Source organism: Anomalospiza imberbis, chromosome 9 (genome assembly GCF_031753505.1).
Source record: "Anomalospiza imberbis isolate Cuckoo-Finch-1a 21T00152 chromosome 9, ASM3175350v1, whole genome shotgun sequence".
Taxonomy (NCBI): domain Eukaryota; kingdom Metazoa; phylum Chordata; class Aves; order Passeriformes; family Viduidae; genus Anomalospiza; species Anomalospiza imberbis.
Genome location: NC_089689.1, coordinates 4,828,487 through 4,847,734, shown reverse-complemented (window position 1 = coordinate 4,847,734; position 19,248 = coordinate 4,828,487). Strand labels below are relative to the sequence as shown.

Genomic DNA, 19,248 nt, shown 5'->3' with positions numbered 1-19,248 from the left:
CTAACTTTAAAAAAATCCAAAAATTTAAGGAAAAAAGCAAATTACAGGCTCACTTCAATCGCATTTCTATATTAGTGAAAGCATTTCCTCCTCTAACCAGAACTTAAATTAGAAAGCAATACCAACTTAATTGTAAAAATAAGAGCACTTGCTAATATAAGACCACAGCTGAGTGTGGGGAAACTCAAAGATTAGTAGCTATATTAAAAAACACAAAGTTTTGCCTTGTCTCAGTTGCACAGAAAAAAAATGTAAGGAAGTAATTCCTGAATAAGCAACTGTCCTTAACCAATTTAAAAAAAAAAAAAAAAAAAAAAAAAAAGAAAACTGCCATTAAAGTAAATTCCAGCTGACCATATTGTATTTCCTGGATAAAATCAACTATCCTGTCTCCAAATGCTATTCCTGAAGATGGTCAGGCTTATGCTTAGTCCTATGAAAATTTAGAATACCCACAGTTAATTTTGCAGATCTTTTCTCCACTGCAGATCCTGAAGCACTGCAGCAGAGGGTTATAATAAACACCTCACTACATCTGTTAAAACCACTCTGGGGAATGACAACTTGAACATAAATCTCTGGCTTCAGGGCTTCTATGAATTAATTTTCATCAAATTTCTTCTTCCCTCCCTACCTCAACAGATCTCTTTACAGATGAATTCCTGGATGTTCACTTTAGAAGAGACAAAAACCCAGACCTCAAGCCTATGTATCAGTAAATGAGCTGACATTCCTCAGTTTGGTAAAACAGGTGTTATAACTGGCACCTTGTTCTAGAGAAATGGACTTTTTCAGTGCTGAAGGGCTGTGTTCTGCCTTGGGTCACACTGCTTATAAAGGACATCTGGGGACAAACGCTGCCTCCTCTACATTCCTGCTGAGAGAAAGAATGCCATTGCCTTACTGTTTTCTTCCAGGGAAATTTTAATGCCCAATGGGGCTATAGAAATTTTATTTGTTGGTGCTCACTGCGCTGATTTAGTAACAGTGTCAACAGTCATGTTTTTCTTTTGATGAGGAAAATGCTCAAAAGATAATTTGGTAGCATTACACCAGCATGTTTTTACATGCATATAGCCAAATGCTCTGTAAATAAAAACTACATTTTCCTTGCAAATGGTTTGACAACTAAGTCTCTTACTCACAAAGTCACTCCCAGAGTACACATTGTGACATTACGGGTCAGGAACAATTTCCCAACAGTAATTTACTCTCTGGGTTTGTTGTAGAAATCTTATTATGCATTAGTATTGGGGGTCTCCCTCTGCGGTGTTGTGTGAGACCACTGTGCCATTCACCCAACTTCTGTTGGATTTGCTTTACTTGCTGAAATCTTAGAACTTGAAAGCTTAAACCTTGCTGGAGTTGATCTTGGAGGACTTTTCCAACCTTAATAACCATGAAAATGAGGACCAGACACAGGACAGGGCACTTGGTTTACAAGTCCATCTTCCTTTAAAGGCCACGAACAGAGATTTCTTCCCCTTTGATCACTATTTACCTCCACCACATGAGCCTGATACTCTCTGCCTGAAGAAGAAAAACACCACTTTATTAATCTAGGACATTGACAGCCACAACCTCAGGGGCATCTGCTGTAAAATGAGGGGGAGATTTCTGATCGCCAAAGTAAAACCCAGCGCAGGGCTGCCCCAGCCTCCCCTCACACTGAACAGCCCCGGGGCCGGGGAAGCTCCCGGTCTCATCCGTCCCTCAGAGCCCGGCGGGCGGGGCAGAAGCTCCCGGTCCCATCCGTCCCTCAGAGCCCGGCGGGATGGGGAGAAGCTCCCGGTTCCATCCGTCCCTCAGAGCCCGGCGGGCGGGGGGAGAAGCTCCCGGTCCCGCCCGTCCCTCAGAGCCCGGCGGGATGGGGAGAAGCTCCCGGTCCCGCCCGTCCCTCAGAGCCCGGCGGGATGGGGAGAAGCTCCCGGTCCCGCCCGTCCCTCAGAGCCCGGCGGGCGGGGGAGAAGCTCCCGGTCCCGCCCGTCCCTCAGAGCCCAGGGGCAGGGGCAGAAGCTCCCGGTCCCGCCCGTCCCTCAGAGCCCGGCGGGCGGGGGAGAAGCTCCCGGTCTCATCCGTCCCTCAGAGCCCGGCGGGCGGGGGAGAAGCTCCCGGTCCCGCCCGTCCCTCAGAGCCCGGCGGGCGGGGCAGAAGCTCCCGGTCCCGCCCGTCCCTCAGAGCCCGGCGGGCGGGGGAGAAGCTCCCGGTCTCATCCGTCCCTCAGAGCCCGGCGGGCGGGGGAGAAGCTCCCGGTCCCATCCGTCCCTCAGAGCCCGGCGGGATGGGCAGAAGCTCCCGGTCCCATCTGTCCCTCAGAGCCCGGCGGGCGGGGCAGAAGCTCCCGGTCCCATCCGTCCCTCAGAGCCCGGCGGGCGGGGCAGAAGCTCCCGGTCCCGCCCGTCCCTCAGAGCCCGGCGGGCGGGGGAGAAGCTCCCGGTCTCATCCGTCCCTCAGAGCCCGGCGGGCGGGGGAGAAGCTCCCGGTCCCGCCCGTCCCTCAGAGCCCGGCGGGCGGGGGAGAAGCTCCCGGTCCCGCCCGTCCCTCAGAGCCCGGCGGGATGGGCAGAAGCTCCCGCCCGTCCCTCAGAGCCCGGCGGGCGGGGCAGAAGCTCCCGGTCCCGCCCGTCCCTCAGAGCCCGGCGGGCGGGGCAGAAGCTCCCGGTCCCGCCCGTCCCTCAGAGCCCGGCGGGCGGGGCAGAAGCTCCCGGTCCCATCCGTCCCTCAGAGCCCAGGGGCAGGGGCAGAAGCTCCCGGTCCCGCCCGTCCCTCAGAGCCCGGCGGGCGGGGCAGAAGCTCCCGCTCCCGCCTCCCCAGGGCCGGAGCGGGCGGGGCCGCTGCCCGCGCGTCACTTCCTGCGGCCGGAAGGTTCCAGAGGTTCCACGGGGAGCCGCCATGGCCGTGGCGCGGGAGGAGGTGAGGCGATTCCCGACTTTGCTCCCCGGGCGCAGGCGGGGTCCTGGGCGAGGGGCAGCGGCGTAGCCCAGGCTGGGAGGCGGGGAGCCGTCAGTCCCCGCGTTCGCTGAGGGCTGAGGAGGTCTCCCCTCGCGGCGGTGCATGTTGAGGGAGCTGTGCCATCCGCCCAGATTCTGTTGGTTCCTGTTGGTTTTTAATGTATGAAGAGTTAAGCACTGAAAGCTTAAACCTTGTCTGAATTGATGGTCTTGGATGTCTTTTCCAGTCTTGTGCTCTGAGATGGCCGTGGTTGAGCAGGGGAGTTGCACCCTTCCAGCCCGACCCGTTCTGTGTACCGTGAATTTAGATTCTGTGGTTGTACATACCCACAGGAGTGGACAGGGGCTGAGAAGGGGATGATTCCCTGCTTGACTGGTTGTAGTGGGAAACTAAACTACTGAAATTCCAGCATCTGGAATACGTGAAATTGTCATACAAAGCTGTGAACCCTCAGCACAAAGAATGTATGTGATGTATACATGTGATCCTTTGTTTTTGAACCAGTTGCAGAAAGATTTGGAAGAGGTTAAAGAGCTGCTCACGAATGCCACTAGGAAGCGGGTGCGTGATGTCCTTGTGGCAGAGAAACAAAAGCTGGAGCTGGAGATCAAGAATCAGCCTCTGCCAAAGCCAAAAGATGTGGCAGAGGAAGACAAGTCATCGCTGGGAGGGTACACAGTGAAGATAAACAATTATGGTAGGATTATTTTTCTAGAGCTCTAGCATCTCTCTGAAGAGATGGCAGGGTGGCATTACTGGGAGTTAGATTTGCCACTTAGCATCATAGTGAAGCCTTAATTGTTTATTGCACTCTGGAGGCCCCATTTTAAATCTACCACGTGTTTATTTGCCATCCGAACCCCGGTGTGTATTGATCGTGTTTGTGTGATAATGTTTGGTGGGATGCATTAAGTATCCTTGCTGTACCAGCTGGTATTTTTCCATTGCTTAGTGTTTAGCAGGAATGTAAGAGTAAGCCTTGGCTTCTCTGCTCCCCATGTAGGTGAGAGGAGAGGGAATTGCTCAAGATGCAGGGAGTAGGGGAAGAAGTGGGTCAAGGAAACTGCAGCAGGAGCAAACAGCTGGCTCTGACTCCCCCTGCACAGCCCGGGTTGCTCTTTTTGACCTGAGCTGATACTTGGGTTTTCTCAGAATTTGCAGGGATTAGGGAACAGGGCTACATGGGGGAACCTCCCTTTGCTCTCAAGTTATTCCTGGATAATTCATGTTTTCCTTTTATCGCTCTGAAAATTGCTTCAGTAAGGAAAAGAGCCTAGTTGTTCTAGGGGGTTTTGTGGGGGAAGTTGGAGTGCATGAAGCCTATGGAGGAAAGGTAGAACTTAATATCTTTTTTTCACTTCCAGGTTGGGATCAGTCAGATAAGTTTGTTAAGATTTACATCTCTTTAAATGGTGTCCAGAAGCTTCCAGCTGAGAACGTGCAGGTGAATTTCACAGAGAGGTGAGTTCATCTTGTAGCACAAGAAGAACACTGAAATGCAGGAGTGTTGGATTAGCCTTTTCTTCTCCACTCCCTTTTTTGTTTTTTTAAACTTCAGTTGTATTAGCTTTTAGTAGCACCTGAGGGTATCAGGGTGTTTTCATTTTACAAGTGCACCTCACCATGCTTGACAGGGCACACAGTGTTAGCCTTGGGTATTTGTGGTGATAGAACTGAGTTGTACATTAAGGAAACTTGGGTTTCCAAGTTTGTAGGTAGAAAGGATCCTAAAGATCTTGATTGGTTGTGAGTCTGAATTGGTCCTTTTCATTTCTCTGTTAAAACTGAACTTTTTGAGAGGTCTGAGAATAACATAATTCAAGCCCGTTGGCCTGCTTTCCCAAGAAGTACTCTGCTTTCCTAAGAAATACACCTGCTAAAGGGTTTTCAGACAGTGTAATGATTGCAATATTTCTGCCTTTCCTCCCTCCACTTCCTGGGTCCAGGTCATTTGATCTGCTAGTGAAGAATCTGAATGGGAAGAACTACACCATGACCTTCAACAACCTCCTGAAGCCCATCTCTGTGGAAGGCAGCTCTAGAAAGGTCAGTGCACCTTGTCTGCTAGAGGTAATTTAGGGCCCTCACAGAGTATCATGTTCATTGCCTGGCTAGTTCAGGAGACTCCATTCTAATGTTCAGTCCCTCCCTTCTGCTGCTAAATCTCTGTGCTGTGAACACGAGTCTTACTAATCTGTGATTGTCATAACTGCAGAATTAGTCTCTGGAATCCTATTTCAAGAGATCATGTCTGGATATTTAATAGCTCACCAACAGGATTTCAGAAATAATTAAGCAGAAAATACCACCAAGTGTTCATTTGCATCTTTGTGCTTTTAAATACCTCTGAGAAATTCTTTGCCATTTTAAGAGATTTGTCAGCAGACTGAAATCTTGGGAAGCTTGAATAGGCTTAATTCCCAAAGCCAAGTGTGGAACCTGCTTTGCTATAGTAAGGGTTTGTTGCTCCAGAACTGAACACTGGTGTGCTGGTTTAACCCTAGCAGGGTGTGAATTTTGTAAGGGAAAAATTAACTATCCCAGCCAAAACCAGGACAACTAGTAACATTGTACTGCTGCCAACTGGGGATATCCATACTCCACTGCTTGTGGCACCTTTCCAGGCTGAGATGTGTCTCAAACCTCCTGTGAGTTCTCTGTTGTTCTTGGTGACATCAGATGTGAAGAACTACTGCTTCAATTGGAAACTGGCCTAAAATGAGTACAGAGTGAAATTAAACCAGCTGAAATAAATGAGAGTGATGCTCTGGTGATTTTTAATACAGTATGAAAGCGAGCAGTGGTCATGTACTTGTTAAACCAAGCTAAAGCTGCAGTAGGCCCTTGTCTGCTGTGGCAGGCAGGAGATCTTTGTGAAATTTAGGTCAGGGTTGCAAGTCAACAGGCTTTGTAGCTTGCAGACATGTTGCAAGATTACACAATACCCCAAAACTAGTTTCTTGTCCTTGGAGAAATAAATTGGAGGAGCCTCTACCTCAACTTGGTATGCTTGGAGAAGTCTGGTAAATATAGTCACTCTTTACCAAGCAGTCCTGGGTGCTGGAGCATCCTTTAAATCACTGGACAGTGTTCCTGCAGCACTTTATGTTCTTCTATATTGGCAGTGTAAGTCTGTACTAGTATTCATTAACCACATTTATAAATTGTCCGCAGTGGAATTAATACTTTGTACCCTGAGGCTGAGTACATGCTATAATTTTTGTATGCTACATAGTAATGGATAGCTGAGAGAAATGCTCAGGAATTTGTGAGTGTGGAAGAGGCTTATGTTGTTACAAGCTAACCTTTATCATTTTGCCTGGCATCCCTTTATGAAGCATTCTAAATTCATGCCTTGCTCTTTTTCACCATACAGATAAAGACAGACATGATCCTTGTCATGTGTAAGAAGAAGCGGGAGGAAAAATGGGATTGTCTCACTCAAGTGGAAAAAGAAAGCAAAGAGAAAGAGTAAGTGTCTTTTCAACCCTCCATCTTGTTTTCCATTTCCTGTTCTCTGTGTTGTTTTAGGACTGTTGGGAGAGATCTGTACCGACTGTGCAGTTATTCTGAGGATTGGTGGTCTGGGGGACAGGCCCTGAGGTGCTGGAGGATCGTTAGGTTGGGATTTCTTTTGATACTTGTAGGATTGCAAGTGGAAGAAATATACTTTGTGTAGCTGCCATTCCTCCCCTGTTTTATTGCTAATGATGAAGGCTGCATCATAGGACATATGATAGGGAAGACCTGCAGTGAAAATTCTAAAGGGAATCAACCAGTGAAAGATTCATTTGCATTTTGATGGCTGCATTCATTGCAAAAACTGCATTAGTGAGGTGACTGTTTTTAGATAAAGTGTGTATTATATGGAATTACATGGGTAGATCCCCTGCAGCTCTACTGGTCAAAACAATTATTGTCACCTGTGTCTGAGGTACCTGCACAAAAATCCCAGCATGCTTTTGGCAAAGCAGGTCTTTGTTTACTTAGATGGTTTTCCAAAGTCTCAAGCCAGTTTGTAACACTTCAAGTGCTTGGGAGCAGCAGGCAGCTTAGACATACACAGGTATGAGGGTGGTAAGTGACAACAGAAAACACCTAGGGGCAAGAGACTTTATAAAATACATATATATATATGTATATCATGTGATGATTTACTTTTTTTTACATGCATATCCATCTTGAAGAATGAGAACACTATTGAGAATTTTATCCCTGCTAGCAACAATTCATTTTGTGTATGTTTTTAGGGTGATTTGCTAAAACTGATCAGGCATAAGTACCTGAATTTAGGGTAAAACAGCCTTCTCTACTCAAATGGCTTCACAGGAGATTTAAGAGGAAGTGACTTGACAATTAATGCAGTTTTCTGGAGGGATGGGGTCACTTTGTTAAACCTGTCTCATGCAGAGAATTCCCAAAGATTTACTGTTTGTCAAACAAATGGCTCCAGAAATGCTGCTCCCAGCCAGGGTCTGTGCAGCCGATGGTTAGCCCTGAGTGTGAGGAAATTGCTCCCTCTGCTGATCTGTTTTCATCTGCTGTGTTTTTGAGATAGACTGCACTAGGACTACCTACAGGGTTTTGGAAAATGGGATAGAGAGGGCATTATTTATAGTTGGGTCATACAGGCCATGTCCTCCATGGCTGCTGACTGCTTGTGGCACTGTTCATCACCTGAGAAAATTGCTTTGAAATGTAATGTGTTAAGAAGTCAGTTAACCTCTGGAGATCATCTGAAAAATGGGAAGCAGAAATAAATTGCCTTTTGGGTTGTGAATGTGGTCCCTCCAAAGAGCCTGATGTAGACATTTCTCCCTTTTTATTCACCTGGTATGTAACACGTGGCAGGTATTGGCACTTTTCGATGTGTTATATTTCACCACTTCTTCCTACAGTTAATTATGGGAGTCCTTCCAGGGTCACGTTTACTGCAAAATGCTTCACAGCAGAATACTGTCCCAACCCATGGGACATCTCTAGGTATACTACGCAGCTTGCATTTGGTTTAAGGGTGTTTCTTAGGATTCCTCCAATTTGGAAACTGAGATTGCCATGATCTAAAGACTTTGCCAAAGCAAAAGTCCCATTACCACCATGTTTCAAACAAACATTAGCACTTATTTTGTTGGGTATACCTGACCTTCTCATGTATCTGTCTTGCAGGAAGGCTGCTTATGACACCACAGATCCTAGTGAAGGGCTTATGAACATTTTAAAAAAGATGTATGCGGAAGGGGACGATGAGATGAAGCGCACCATCAATAAGGCCTGGGTTGAAAGCAGAGAAAAGCAGTACAAAGGGGACATACCAATGGATATCTGAAAGTACTCTAAGGGCCGCCTTAAAACTGATCTTCCATGTGAGACACGCTGTGCTGCAAAGATCATCGTTTACATAACCTTCTTCCAAGCAAAGACAGTCATTTTCCATTTCAGGTTGGAGAAAATATTTAAATAAAATAGCTTACAAAGCATTTCTGTCAGTCAAGTGGTTCAGCATTTCCTGAGGAGTGAAGCATAGGGTATATATCCTTACTCTCCTTGAGAAAGCCTCTCAGATGAGTGGGGAGTGCTGTGAGACTGAGAACAGAATGTAAAAGTAAAGGAATCTTAAACTAGGATGGGCCAAGGCCGCTGTTGCCAGTGGCAGCTGGACCCATGTGGTTGCTGGGGCTAGTGTCATGCTCACTTCACAGGGTGTAGCTTTCTGATTAGAAATGGGAAAGTGCTGAACTATAAAGCATGTCACAAAGGGAGAACTGCTGAAGAAAGCAGAACATCTAAGCATTTGATAGTTAAGCAGAAACAATATGGTGTTAATCCTGTGGTAATCAAATTTAATGATTACTCTCAGAAACTATTCCTGCCTAATTACTATTACTATGAAATTTGGAAATGGAAGTGCTTGGGCTAACTGTGAGTCCATCTTTGAGATAGCATCAGTCAGGATGCAACCTGCAGTCATCAGCAGGAGACCAGGGACAGGGAACTTGCCCTGGCTCCAGCAGTGTAAAATAGGAAACAAGGGATAAGCTCCACTTTCTCCATCAGCTTTGAAAGGGTTTTAAGGTTAAGAGAGTAAGTATATTAAGATGGCTTATACACCAAAATATAACTCAGCTGTGTGCGATGGGTTGCTGTCAGTTTCCTGAAAGTGGTATTTGGCCTTTTTATTGCCACCTCAGCCCCTGCTGGGGAGGGGGATGTAGCAGCCACTGCCCCCCTTTACTGCAGTGCTTTGAAGAAGAGTACAGGGCAAACATGACCTTAGCAGCAAGCCTATTGTTAATTGCCTCCTTCCTGCCTCCTTCTCATGTGTCTCCCAAGGACAGATTTGTTGTTACCTGTGAATTAAGGAAGCCATTACTCTCCTGTTAGGGTCTGGACTAGGGCTTCCTTGCCACCTTGTTCTTGAAGCATGGGACAGAGCACTGCACTACGAACAGGAGAAATACCAGCACAGTGTACTTTCTAACAGATCCTTTAGCCACTTTGTCTGCTCCTTAATATACGTACATATTGAGTTAGCATAGCAAGAGTATCTGAACTTGAGGCCATGTTTTATTCCCACTCTGTGCTTGCCCTTGTTCACAGCAGAATACCACTCTGTCCTGTTGTGCAGTTTTACTGATGCTTTTACCCAAATTACCATGATGAACTTACCGTATGATGGAAACAAAAAAAAAATGCTTAAACGAGCCTTGTGCTGTATGTCTTTATTTCTAATATTGCCCATACCACAAACCTCAGCTTAGTTCTGCAACCATCACATACTGATTTTTTCTCACAATCAAACTGCCTCTCACACAGACCAGTTCAGTGCAGTTGTGCTGCTGCTTGTCAGCTGATACCAACTGTAATCCAGTGAGTTTAATGAATCAGCACAACTTCTCATCCTTCCCTTACTCGTTTGACATTGATGCTGGGCTCTGAGGCAGGACAATCTTGCTTTAATTACCCACACAAATGAGCCTGGTTTGTTTCTTCTGCCAGAATGCACGTCCACGTGGAGATTATTACCACATGGCTCTCTGTACACCGGACATCTGAGCGTGGTCAGCAAAGTGGCGGAAAACAATTCTGCTGAGCCTCCAACGCCGCTTAACCCCTCGAGGGCGGGATGTCAGGACACAGCGGTTCCGGATCCTCACAGGGCAGCTGTCCCGGGGCAGGGCAGCGATCTCTTTATCGGCCACTTCCTGAAACAAGACCAGAGCACTAAAGTTTATCTGTTCCCTGGGATTTAGAGGGGCCTTACTGCCAGACCTCACAGTCCAGACATAGAGTAGGTACCATCACAAGTTTCTCTACCACCTCATGAATAAGCTTTGCTATTTAATTGGGAGCTTTCACCTCCCTCAGCCCACCCTTTCTGGGCATTCCAACGGTGAATGTAAGCTGATCCACATGGAGACCCCCAAATGAATCCTACTATGCAGATAGAACAATGTCAAGCCACTAATTTTAACCAGTCAAATCAGCTTGTCTCTGTCCTTGTTCCAGGGTGGGCTAGCCCTCTAAGAGACCCAAGATTTTATCTTACTACAGACTGAATAACCTCAAGCCAGGAATTAAAGTTAGTCAAAAACTCACTTGGCTTTCTCCTCCTTGCAGGGTAGGCTAGTCCTTTCAGATTAGCTGAATTTAAATATACGTTGTTTATGAACTGCCTGCTGAGGTAGCATGCTTTGATGTCAGTAGAAGGGATCTCATACAGGGTTCTTTGGAAGGTGTTACAGGATCTTCTTCTGGTGCTTTTTTCTGAATTGGTTTTGCCTCATAAGGACATCCAGCACCAGTCAGACTTGCCCAAGAATGGTAAAGTCAATATATAAAAGCAAATTCATATACTTTTTCTCCCAGGATGTGTAACTTATCATGGCCAGATGAAATATAGGAATAATCTGATACATGCGAATATTTTTGGTGCTTAGTAAGGCAGGCTGAGAGCAGGGCAGTCAATTTTTAAGAACAGTTTTAACACCCAGATCTGATGCAGGTTTCATATGCTTGTAGATCAGGCATTCAGATTTTTAAATAAGAGAAAAAAAATATAGAGTTTTATTATTCTGAATTATTGGAAGAAAGTAGGTTTGACAATGTATGTTAGGGGCAGTGTATGCATATTTAGTGTTACATACACTGCTTCCACAAGCACTGGTTTCAAAAAACCCTGAACCCAGTACACACAACCTCCAGTCAGGTGAACGTGCTGCTGTTGTAAACACCCTCAAAAGGCTGAAGTCACTATGGAACATGACGTGACTCTGTCCTTGTGAGCTGGGGAAACAACATCTGTGACCTGGGACAGCCGTTAGGATCTATAAAGTGACTGCCGTGGCCCTGAGCACGCCACAGCAGCAAGAGGCACGTGTGGCTGGGTACAGGCAGCTGGCAGTACCTGCAGCTCCTTGGGAAGGATGGAGTTCTTCCGGATGGCGTTGATCCGCAGCCTCTCATCTGCATACTCATATGCCATCTTCCTTCTCTTGACGTCCCGCAGCATCCTCCAGTCCACATAGTAGCTCCGCACCTGCCTTGGGCAGGACGAGGGAAGAACCTGATCAAAAAAATAAAATTTGTGATACCTGCCTGTTGCACATAGTTTGCCCTAGTCAAGTACGAATTGTTATTTCCATAAAGCATGGAATATGCTGAGTTGTAAGGGACCGACAAATACCGAGTTCAATGCCTGGCCCCAACACGGCCCCCACAATCCCACCGTGTCCCTGAGAGTGTTGCCCAAACAGCCTTTGAGCTCTGGCAGCCTTGGGGCCGTCACCATTCCCTGGGGAGCCTGTTCCAGGGCCCCACCACCCGCATGGGGAAAGCCTTTTGCTAATCTCCAGCCTAACCCTGCCCTGACACGGCTCCAGCCGTTCCCTCGGGTGCTGTGTCTCCGGTATCGTTTAACTCCTGGAGCACACCTTACACTTCTTTCACCTCATCGCCGGCTACATCTTCCTCACGAGGGGCAGCACCCAGCTTTGCTCTCTCTGACGACTAGCAGTGGTGCCTTGAGAGCTTTAGCTTTCGTATTTGCCAGTTTCCGTACTGAACTAGTACAGAACTCTGAACTTCATATAAAGTGTTAGCAAGTTCTCTTCACAGAGGCACACAAACAGCCCCAAGCTACACCAAACCCTACCTAGCACCGGACCCCACGATGTTCCCGCGCCGCGAGGGCAGGGCCGAGCCCGCAGCGGTCAAACACTACCCGCACTTCCCCTGCCTGCTCGCCGGCGCCTCGGCCGGGCGGATAGGGTTCCGGAGAGAGGCGGGGAAGCAGGGAGAGAGGAATGGAGGGGAGGGAGTCGCTCTGACCTGCCGAGCCGCCCTCAGCGCCCAGCACAGCGCGGCCGCCGCCATCTTGCCGCTGCGCCGCGCATGCGCGCAGCCGGGGGGAGTGCCCGCCCTCAGGCCGGCCCTGGGGCCGCTGCCGCTCCTCCGCGGCATTCCCGAGGGCCCGGGCTTTTTGACTCCCTGCGGCTGCAGGTGGCATCAGAGCCGCTGCCGCTCCTCCGCGGCATTCCCGAGGGCCCGGGCTTTTTGACTCCCTGCGGCTGCAGGTGGCATCAGAGCCGCTGCCGCTCCTCCGCGGCATTCCCGAGGCGCCCGGGCTTTTTGACTCCCTGCGGCTGCAGGTGGCATCAGAGCCGCTGCCGCTCCTCCGCGGCATTCCCGAGGGCCCGGGCTTTTTGACTCCCTGCGGCTGCAGGTGGCATCAGAGCCGCTGCCGCTCCTCCGCGGCATTCCCGAGGCGCCCGGGCTTTTTGACTCCCTGCGGCTGCAGGTGGCATCAGAGCCGCTGCCGCTTTTGGGGCTGTGCTGTGTAGGTCTCAAAGGTGCTGTCAGGGCTCGCTGGCACCTGTCGTTGGAGGCAGCTGGATCTGCCACAGAAACATCGCGGGCCGGCCTTGCCTGCAGCACAGTTATCCCAGGCTGAAGAGGAAGGGCTGTGAAAGTCACAGGGAAAGTTGTCCTGGCAGGAAAATTGATGCAGAGGCACCGCCCCGCCGCTGTGGGGTCTCTGTCGGGAACAGCGCGTCCTGACCGCCCGTCCTGCTGCGGGACAAGCAGCTCTGCTGGAGGCTGCGCTAGTTCTGCTTCAAAGGGGGTTCTTGTTTGTTTGTTTTGCTTGCTGATCACCTAGGACTGTTCCTAAATTCCTAGATTTATACCAGTGGGTTGCAGGGATTTTTTCTGCTGGTGGATTTTGAATCGTAGAATATTCTGCATTGGAAGGGACCCCTAAGGATCATCGAGTTCAGCTCCTGTCCCCGCACAGGACAAATCTGAGAATTCCACTATGTGCCCGAGAGCGTTGTCCAAACTTTTGCTAATATCCAAACCTCTGGGTAAGTTACAGCACTTGGCACACAACACTGAATAATCATAACCCCAAACAGAGAAAAACAAATGGGAAATTCCGTTTCCATTATTCTTGTTCAGTGAGGGAAACTGTCCTGTTCCACTGACTGGGACTTCGCTTAGGCAGCATTTAAAATACGTCTCTTTCCTGGAGATTTCAGGGACAACACGCATCACGGTTTTGATGTTGAATTCATAGTTTTCTGTTTGTATCAGCTCATTAGTTGCATTCAAAAAGTCATTCAAGAAGCTGGTTCTCTCAGTTTGTCAAGCTGCCTGTTGTGTGTGTGCTAGTTGTTTTACTTAGATGTTTGATATATTGTACTGGTCTAGAAGTATGTAATAATCTGGAAGAAGTAGCTAGGTTGGCTGGCTAATCAAATTTCGTTATCCATACTGCATTCAGCAGCTTTCCTAGGTACTTACTGTGGTAGCTTTCTGCTGTTTGCAAGGGGAGAATTTTAAGCTTTGTTCTCTTTAATTGTCTGTAACTTGCTATTTTTCCAGATGGTAAAATTAATTGGTATATATATATATTAGCAAAGCAGATAAAATAGGTACGATCAAAGGGGTTTTGAATGTTGCAGCATGCATTCTTTTCTACAATATTTTGTGTATTCTGTATCTTTTATATATATAATATATAATATTTTATATATATCTGTATATTTTGCATGTTCCTCTTTTATGTTTATTTGATGGTCCAGGTGTGGAAGGAATGGGTGAGAATGCAAAGGGGAACTATTTCTTCAGCCCGGGCTGACTCCCTCCCTTGCTCAACAGCATCACCTGTGGGATTGACTTCCCCAGCTGAGACTGGCAAGGATTAATGATGCATGTTGATATTCCTTAGGCTGTTACCATCTTCTGCTCCCTCAGCACAGCTTCTGGTTGCAGTAAATCAGAGGAACTCTTCAGAATCTGAGGGTTTGTCACCTAAAAACTGGGCTCAGTAATGCACCTGGTTAAATAGCTGTCTGGGTAGTTCTTGAGGGATTTTTGAAAGTATCGTGCTGAATAAATGTAGTGTTTAACTACTGCTGAGTTAAAAATATTTTTTTTAATTTTTATTTTCTGTTGTACTCCACCTGAGTTTCTCATCATTAATATTACAAATGTGCTTGTTGATACAGTAGTCTCAGTAACAATCCTGTGATTCTTGCAGACATGTGCAGAGCTGGAGAGGCTTTCTGGCTTTTGACTAGTAGCAGAGCATAAAAGAAATGGGAAACGGTTCTTGCTGCTGATGGGCAAGAGGAATGCTGAGCAGGGGAATCATTCCCAAATCCAGTGTGCTCTTTAGGTGGTTTGTAAGAGGGAAACGCCCCAAGGTCCCCATTGGTTCCTTTCATCCGGTCCATGGGTTCTTAAACTCACTGCAGGGACTGCTGCTGGTTTGCAGCTGGAGTGGGAAGAGGGGAGGATTTGGTCACTTTTTGGTTTGCTCAAATTACCTTTGCAAGTGGTGCCTGCAGCAGAAGGGCTTTGAACCAGACAGTTGAAAGTACTTGATAGGTAAGAGAAAGGAATTTTTAATTTCTTTGAGATTCCTGTTGTTTGTTTTGAGGGAAAGCTCAGTTTGTCTCTGACTTTAGAGCAGATGCCCTGCGAGGATTCTGAAGCCTTACACAAATATCAATAATCCTGTATTATGAGCATGTATTATTATATTATTATTATTCTTACAAAAAGTACAGTAGTATTCAATGGGCTTTTTTAAGCCCATTTTGAAGGTCTTAAGCTTTCCCTGGTTGTTACATCTCTGCTAATATAAATGGGAGTTTTGCCTTTGGGTCTAATGGAGCTAGGGTTTAACCTGGAAGGTTTCTTTTTAGAATGCTTGTTCCTAATACATGATATTAGGCAGATACACTAAATCTTCAAGCACTGGGCAGTGGGATGGAAAAAGACTTGCAGAGTTAGACTGTTGGAATCTTTCACACAAATCGTCCACGTTCTCTCCAGCTTTCATAGTCCCATGCTTTCCTCTGGAATAATTGAAAAGATGTGAACAGGGTTTCTTTCATCCTTCCCTTAGGAGAATATTCTGTGCGTGGTAGATCTGACTGTTAGGCATTCTTCCCTAAATTAGTCCTTTCCCTAATATGGTGTTATTGCTAGTTATATGTATGACATTATATTCTCCATGGAAAGTCAGTTAAACCCACTCTTTTTAACAGCAGGGAAAAAAGATCTCTTTATTATATGATGAGGAAGCCAAAAAAGTTGTTCTCTTTCATTATGCTTGACAGAAATGCTTGTGTCCAGGGGTTATTCCTCTGGAATGATCTCTAAGCCTAGGAAAATTTTGAGCTCAATTTGTGATTGCCATGAAGCCCTAATTAGTCACAAGATCATGTTACAGCCCAGAATACTATTAATCACCAGGTGCTGAGCAAAGGGATGTTGTGCATGTGTCTGTCTCTTTGGGGACCTCATCTCCAGGGGTTTGGAAGTAAACCACACAAAACAAAGCTTTGGGGGTTTCCTGCAATGGACTATGATGAGAATCTGCAGAATTTAGACATAAATTTGTTCAGAGCTTTGAGGCAATCTCTTATATCTGATTTGTTTCAGAAGTCTGCACAGGAGAAAAAGAAAGGTGAAGCTAGTTTCTGTGTCCCTTGGAGGGAGAGGATGGAGCGGGGTGGGAAAGCATAGCTGGAAACAACTTCTCTCTCTGAGCAGTGGAAGAAACCCTTGGGTGGCAAACTGACCGAAACCCCTATGCTCTGTCTCCCTGTGCTGTCAGTGGGAAAGAAGGAGAAGCTGGGGGAAGAAAAGGTGTTTTAAGAGCTTATTTTACTTCTCATTATCCTCCTCTGATTTTGTTAGTGAAAACCCATTCTATACCTCTAAGTTGAGCCTGTTTTGCCCTTGGAATGTTTTCTTCTGGTCCTTCTTTCAACTCATGAACCCTTTGTTTAAATTTTTTCTCTCCTCTACCCAGCTGTAGCAGGAGAAGGCGAGTGAGCAACATTATTGGGTGTCAAACCACAGAACTTTGGGCTAATGAAATACAACTGGTAGATGGTTTGATCAGCTTAGGATATTTAGGTAATTTAAATCAGGTAAACTTGATGGTAAACAGATATTCTATATAGACTGCTTTCAAGGTCTGCTTCAAGACACCAAGGAGCTGTCTGTCTCGTGGCAAAACAGTTGAGGTATTGTTGATGTCCTGAAATGTCTTATGTGCAGCAAATTTGCCCAGGTCTCCTCCAGGCACCAAATGTAAGTTTCCATCAGTAGTCAGTCAGAAAAGCTCAGCTTTCTGCCTCTGCTGTGGAGAAGTTGCACTCCCCAGTTTTGGGAATCTGTTGAATTTTGAATTAACTCTGATGGTTTTAGGAAAAGAGGGATTAGGCTTGTCTTTCTCTTCCTAGACGCATTGGTAAGGGAGAGCTTTATGAGAGAGTTTTCCTCATACCATTGTGGGTTTAGAAGATGCAAAGAGTCATCCCGGAAATTATATTTATTACTGCCTGCATTATTTATTTCTATCTAATGATATGCTGTTGAGCAGAAAGAAATGGGTAAATCTAAGATGACTACAGGCTGGGAACTCTAGTTCAGTATTTTCTTAGTCAAAATAAGTTTGAAAACATTTCATGCTTGGCCATGTGGCAAGTCATGATCCTCATTGCAATGTTTTTCTTTGTTTCTCTTTCAGTCCTTTCTCCCCAGACTATGCAGGTGCTGATCTCCACGGAGAACTCCCTAGCTGTCAGCTGGGATTCAGTGACTGATGTGGATAATTACCTCCTGACCTATTATCCAGCTGGGTATGAAATGTTGGTGAAACAAATCCATGTGCCCGAAGAACAGCTCAGCTACGAGATTGTGAGATTTCACCCTGGCACTGTGTACATTGTCACACTTCCATCACATTGTGAAGGAGATTGCCAGTGAGACGAAGCATCTAGAAGCAAGTACAGGTAGGAGCAGGTGGTATTATTTGAAGAGTCGGATGTTGTAAATCTTTAAAGTTATATTTCAACAATTGAGGGGAACTGAGTGCCCTGATTCATCAGCTAAAATAGCAAAACCTGAGGGAGCCTGAGACAGGTCTGCAGGAAAGGCAGAAAGGGAGGAGCAGCAGATGGCTGACAGTGGAGAAAGGGTAGGCACTGTACGTGGAGCTGGGAGGGGGGGAAGCATGAAGGTTAATGCTAACATAACCTTTTATAATGCTTTTATATATTCATTTATTTGTAAATCTGTAGTCTATTGCTGTATAGTTATATAGTTCCTGGCTATCTCCAGCATTTTTCCTACTCCAATAGAAAGACAAAACACATTCCAAAGGCCCCAATCCTAATCTTGCTTCCTCTGGGAATCAAGGATGAGCTATGCTCCCAAGACACTTTCCTATAAACAACTGGAAGAAGAAGGGCTCCAGAAGAGTTTGAACCAGGGGGGGGAATTGCCTTATCACCTGTGTTTCTAATTGGTGATTCTTGTAATTATGCTAATTTGCTAAACTGTATTCACCCTATGTGAGGTGGGCATTTTTCCATACTTGCCCCTGGAAGCCTCCAATTAAAGACCAGCCTTTATATTAACATATATTAACATTTTCTCAGAAGTGTGTTGTTTTATTTCTAGATCTTTAAGGCATCTAGGTAATCCTCAAGTTGGTATCTATGGAAAGCAAGACAGCATGCAAGCTCTGCCTGGAGAAAGAAATTGAGAGTTTAATCTAAATGGTAGAACATTCCTTCTTTCTCCTGGTTTCCCATGGATGCCTTTCTTCAAAGGCTGTTGGGGGAAACCTGAGTGGTTTTGCTGGCCAAAGCAGTAAGGCAAAAATAAAGGAAATGTGTACATTGAATGGTTTGAGTTTGAAGGGACCTTAATCATCATCTAACCCATCTCCCTGCCATGGGCAGGGACACCTTCCACTATCCAAGCCCTGTCCAACCTGGCCTTGAACACTTCCAGGGATCCAGGGGCAGCCACAGCTTCTCTGGGCAACCTGTTCCAGTGCTTCACCACACTCCTAGGGAAGAATTTCTTCCTAACATGCCATGATAGGGGTTTAATTCAACTGGAGATAGCTAATCCTGCACTTTGAAATGCTCCCTCAGGAGCAGATATCCCAACCAATGTGATAGCCAACCGAGTGACAGAAGATACCACCACTGTGTCATGGAATAAGGTGGAGGCTCCCTTAGACAGGTATGGGGATAAATCACTTGGACTCCATTTTCTTCTTGGTGGAAAAAAGCCAATCTTTATTCACATAATTCCTTTTTATACAGTTTTACAGACTTTGTGTATGACTCCAGTTGGTTAGTAGTAGTTTTCTTGCCAATTATTGGTTAGTAACAAGTTGTTATTCTGTATTAATTGGTCACTCATACCCCCAGTGTGTATGTGCAGAGAGAGTTGTTTGAGAGATAGTTTTCATTTTTCTCTAACAGTGTAAAACAGTTTATACAGGTGCAAGTTGTTTTTCACCCAGGAGTAGATTGTTATGTTAAGGAACTGCTCACACCAGGATTGGTTTCACATGGGAGCCTGCAAAGTGCTAGTTTGATGAGGCCAGCCACTGATTTCAGGAGAGTAGGCTTGATTTGAAGAGGCCTTTTTTATAGTTTTTCCATTTTACTTCAACAGGCAGGTACATGGGGAGTTCTACCTTGGCTGGTGGAGACCCCAAGGAAATATAGGTGGGCAGTGAAAATGACACAATAACTTTACTGGATCTGAAGCCAGACATGGAATATGTCACCAACATCTGGGCAGAGAAGCAGCCTCAGAGGAGCAAGAAGGTAGGCACCAGAGCTGTGACAGGTGAGCTGTAGCAGCACTGGAGGGAGCTGAGTTTGGAATTCAAAATCCTTCATCAATTTCACTTGTTTTGGTAAAGCTTCTTCTGCTTTGCACACATTTTTAGTGAGGCAACCATGTAATTCTT

General features: G+C 46.3%; 2 protein-coding genes across 2 annotated transcripts; one reads left to right on the top strand and one right to left on the bottom strand.

Annotated features, from left to right (window-relative positions):
• The first annotated feature begins 2,751 nt into the window (after positions 1 to 2,751).
• Positions 2,752 to 8,428, top strand: CACYBP (calcyclin binding protein). Its single transcript, XM_068199454.1, has 6 exons — positions 2,752 to 2,912; positions 3,456 to 3,648; positions 4,316 to 4,412; positions 4,898 to 4,997; positions 6,328 to 6,422; positions 8,118 to 8,428. The coding sequence occupies exons 1-6, from the start codon at positions 2,892 to 2,894 to the stop codon at positions 8,275 to 8,277; spliced, it is 666 nt and encodes a 221-aa protein (XP_068055555.1). The 5' UTR covers positions 2,752 to 2,891; the 3' UTR covers positions 8,278 to 8,428.
• A 1,227-nt stretch (positions 8,429 to 9,655) lies between these two features.
• On the bottom strand, positions 9,656 to 12,409 carry MRPS14 (mitochondrial ribosomal protein S14). The gene is made up of 3 exons (XM_068199455.1): positions 12,279 to 12,409; positions 11,356 to 11,514; positions 9,656 to 10,153 (listed from the first exon to the last, which is right to left on the bottom strand). Exons 1-3 carry the CDS (start codon positions 12,321 to 12,323, stop codon positions 9,971 to 9,973), a joined length of 387 nt encoding a protein of 128 aa, XP_068055556.1. The 5' UTR covers positions 12,324 to 12,409; the 3' UTR covers positions 9,656 to 9,970.
• Between the last annotated feature and the right edge of the window lie 6,839 nt (positions 12,410 to 19,248).